The sequence below is a fragment of the Mauremys reevesii genome, unplaced genomic scaffold (genome assembly GCF_016161935.1).
Source record: "Mauremys reevesii isolate NIE-2019 unplaced genomic scaffold, ASM1616193v1 Contig103, whole genome shotgun sequence".
In the NCBI taxonomy this organism is placed as follows: Eukaryota; Metazoa; Chordata; order Testudines; family Geoemydidae; genus Mauremys; species Mauremys reevesii.
In genome coordinates, this window is record NW_024100720.1 from 174,775 (window position 1) to 178,584 (window position 3,810).

Sequence of the window (3,810 nt, forward strand, 5' to 3'; positions counted from 1 at the left end):
CTGAGTGGGAAGAGGCAGTGGGAAACAGCAGCCAATTAAAGGGAGCAGGACATGGTGGCTGGGAAGAGGGTCCCCGGCCTGGAACCCAGAGTGGTGGGTGGCCCAGGTTCCTCCTCTGTCAAAGTGGCCTAAGCCCCAACACAGAGACAAGTCTCCTTTAGAAGCCTGAGCCAAGGGCGGGATTTAAAAGGTCCAGCAACCAGGCTGAAGGCCCTGGTGAGGGCAGACAGTTCAATGGACTCTTTGCTACTCGGTAGCAGGTCCGTTTTTTCACCGTGTGACTTGACCGGAGGGCTGAGACATGGAAGACCTGCCAAGAGGGTTCGGCAACCTGGCAGGGGGGTCAGGTGCAGAAAAAAGATTGCATGACCATACCCAGCCACTAGGAGGCACTCAGGAGGTGGGTGGCCCCCTCCCAGGAGTGCCAGTCCTTTGAGCCATTTTTAGAGTCTCAAACTTAATGTGTCTGGTCCTCAGCCTGGGAAGTGGGGGCAATAACGCTTCCCTACCTCTCAGCCATGAGGCTAGATTCACTGGTGTGAGTCGGGAGGAGGGGCACAGAGGGACCGGCGAGATGCATGCTCTCATAATCTCCTGCCATTGCTTGCCTTAGCTCACGCAGACGCCAGGAAGAAGGACCTTTGAAATAGGAGATCTGGGTGGGAATTCTCTGGCGAAGCATTGTTGTGGTTTTTGTTGGAAATGCCAATTCAGCAAAACCAAAACTGCTTGCAAACTGGTTTGGGGTTCATTGGAACACTCAACTCAACACATGTTTGGTTAGAGACGTTTCAAAGATGGCCAGAGCTTCCTGTTTAACACTGTCAAACCAGAAACTTTTGGGGGGTTGAGTCCAAATGACTTCATTTTGAAATTGTAGTAAATATACACTACAAATGTTTAAAAGGAAAGATGGTTAAAACAGAATAAACATGGTGAAATTATCTAAAAACAATTTTTTTTATTATCCCAAACTGAATTTCCCCCCCAAATTTTTAGTTCAATTTTTTTGAGATTTCAACCTTTCATCCTGACTCATAACAGGCACAATTTCTAAATGTCAAACCTTTCCATGGGAGGGGAAAACCATCTCCTGCTCTCGTATAGTCTGGCAGACATGCACTTTGGGGTCTGCTCCTTACAACCGAGAGTCAAAGTGAATTTTCTCAGTGTAAAAAGACATAGGGGCAGTAACTCCTAAGGCGCTTTGGCGAATTACACCAGCTGGGGCTATGACCTGCTTTACGTTAGAGCTGCCTCTGTAACTAGGATATAATTAACTATGTTAGAATTTAGCCAGGAAATTTAGCCAAACACCATGATTAGTGACCCCAGGAACTGCGCTTGCAGCTGGGGTCAGCATTGACTCTCAGGAGACAGCAGCCCCTGCTGAGCCCCCCAAGGCCCCTCCCCGTAGCATAGCGCTGGGACATGGGGGTCAGCAATGACTCAGAGAGAACAGGGCCATCTACTGAACCCCCACTCCATCCTCCCAGCAACCCAGTGTCCCTTGCTTGCTCCACACTGGGCTCCACACTGACTCCAAGCAGAGCGCACATCCTAGTGAGTAACCCACTCCAGTCTCTGACATACAGCATCTCCTAGCAGATCCCTGGGATCAGGACTGGCTCAGAGTGGGAGGCCAAGCCTGAACTATCAGGGAGAGCAGTTTTCTGTGAGAATTGCTTCATTAAATGAAGCAAATGCCAGACCTTCAGTCCATTGTGAGCACCAGAAGCACCTGCTCTAGCACGGCCACCGACTCTCCTCTCTACTGAAATCTCTGAGCTAGCTCCTTCGCTTTGCCCCAAACAACAATTCTAATAAGGCCCATTGGAGTTTGTCAATGGGAAGGCATCATTATGTTCTTAAAAACACAGCCCGTGTCAACAGTTTAACACTGATGTAGCTGCAAGTGACCTGGGGAGTGAAATACACCAGGGGGAAAGAAGAGAGAGCGCAGGGAGGGTGCAAGGTTATAAGAAGCTGCAGGGAGAAAGGACACGTCAGAGCTGAAGAAGAAACTAAACAGAGCAGAGAAACGATTTATAGAAATAGAGAAATGGTCTGCTCGGATGAGCACCAGGGCGCCTCCATCCAGGTCTCCCACGATGCCTGCTACCAGCTGCGTCAGAGGCAGGGGTAAGGACACTGAGGTGGGCAACTCTGGGCTCATCTCCACAAGAAAGTTCCCCTTAAGCTCTTTCAATCTGAGGCTGGCGTCACGTGGAGGACGAAGCCTTCTTCTGTGCGAAGAGTTGGGTCAGGGAGATGTAAAGGGCTGAAGAGAGACCTCAGGGCACGGCAGTGAGCAGGTGAGAGCACCGCAGCTGGGACACAAAGCCAGGCACTCCGTCCAGATGTGTAGATTCATAGACTGATGGATTTTTAATACCGGAGGAGACCAGCATTATCATCTAGTCTGATCTTCTGGATACCACAGAATGTTGAGCCCAATAACTCATGTCTGACAAACTCCCGTCTTCCACAAAGGCCATCGTGACTCGAAAACCTCAAAAGACAGAGAACACCCTGCTTCCCTTCAGAGTGTTCCCATGACTAATCACCCTCACACTTATCAACGTGGGCTTTGTTTTTTCATTTGAATGTGTCTCTGTTTAACTCCAGGGATCTAATCCTGGATGTGGGAGAAGAGAGGGGTCTTGTGAGCTAGAGTCGGGGAGCTGGGAGCCAGGACTTCAATGCAGGCTCTGGGAGCAAATGGGGTTCAGTAGGGGCTGGGGGGTTCAGCACGTGTAGGTTCATTTCCCTTCTCTGGGTGGGAAGTGGGGTCTGCAAAGATCACCCATCATTCTCCCTTGGTTAATCATTAACACCTGGCGTCCACTCGCAGGGACCCAAACGGAGTGGATGGAGTGTGGGAACCAATCCCAGCTGACCCATTTCATCCTGGTGGGGCTCCCGTACCCCCCAGCACTGCGGGTGCCCTTGTTCCTCTTCTTCCTCCTCATCTACCTGTTGACGCTGGGCGGGAACCTGCTCATCCTGCTGGCGGTGGCCCGGGAGCGCCGGCTGCACAAGCCCATGTACTGGTTCCTCTGCCACTTGTCCTTCCTGGACATGACAGTCTCCTCGGTGGTGGTGCCCAAGGTGGTGGCCGGCTTCATGCCGGGCGGTGGGGCCATCTCCTTCCATGGCTGCGTGGCCCAGCTCTTCTTCTTCCACTTCCTGGGCTGCACCGAGTGCTTCCTCTACATGGTCATGGCCTACGACCGCTTCCTGGCCATCTGCAAGCCACTGCGCTACAGCGTCATTATGGACCGCAGAGCCTGCCTGTGCCTGGCAGCGGGGACCTGGCTAGGGGGCTCCCGGCACTCGCTGATAGAGACTGCATTCACCTTCCGCCTGCCCTATGGCCGGGACACCCGGGTAGGCTACATCTTCTGTGATATCCCGGCTGTGCTGAAGCTGGCCTGCGGGGACACGGCACTCAACGAGCTGGTGACATTCATCGACGTGGGATTCGTGGCCATGGCCTGCTTCCTGCTGATCCTGATGTCCTATGTCTACATCGTCTCATCCATCCTGAGGATCCGCTCCGCCGAGGGCAGGCGTTGGGTCTTCTCCACCTGCGTGGCACATATCACCATGGTGGTGACCTACTACGTTCCCCTGGTCTTCATCTACCTGAAGCCAGGGTCCCATCACCCTGTGGACAGGGTGGTGGGTGTATTCTACAGCACGGTGACCCCACTCCTCAACCCCCTCATCTTCACACTGAGGAACAAGGAGATGAAAGAAGCCCTGATGAGGCTGGGGGGCAGGAAACTGCCAGGGCCTGAGCCATGA

General features: G+C 52.8%; 1 protein-coding gene across 1 annotated transcript; it reads left to right on the forward strand.

The window, feature by feature from the left end:
• Positions 1–2,871: 2,871 nt before the first annotated feature.
• Positions 2,872–3,810, forward strand: LOC120392584 (olfactory receptor 10G6-like). The gene has a single exon (XM_039517374.1). It carries the CDS (start codon positions 2,872–2,874, stop codon positions 3,808–3,810), a length of 939 nt encoding a protein of 312 aa, XP_039373308.1.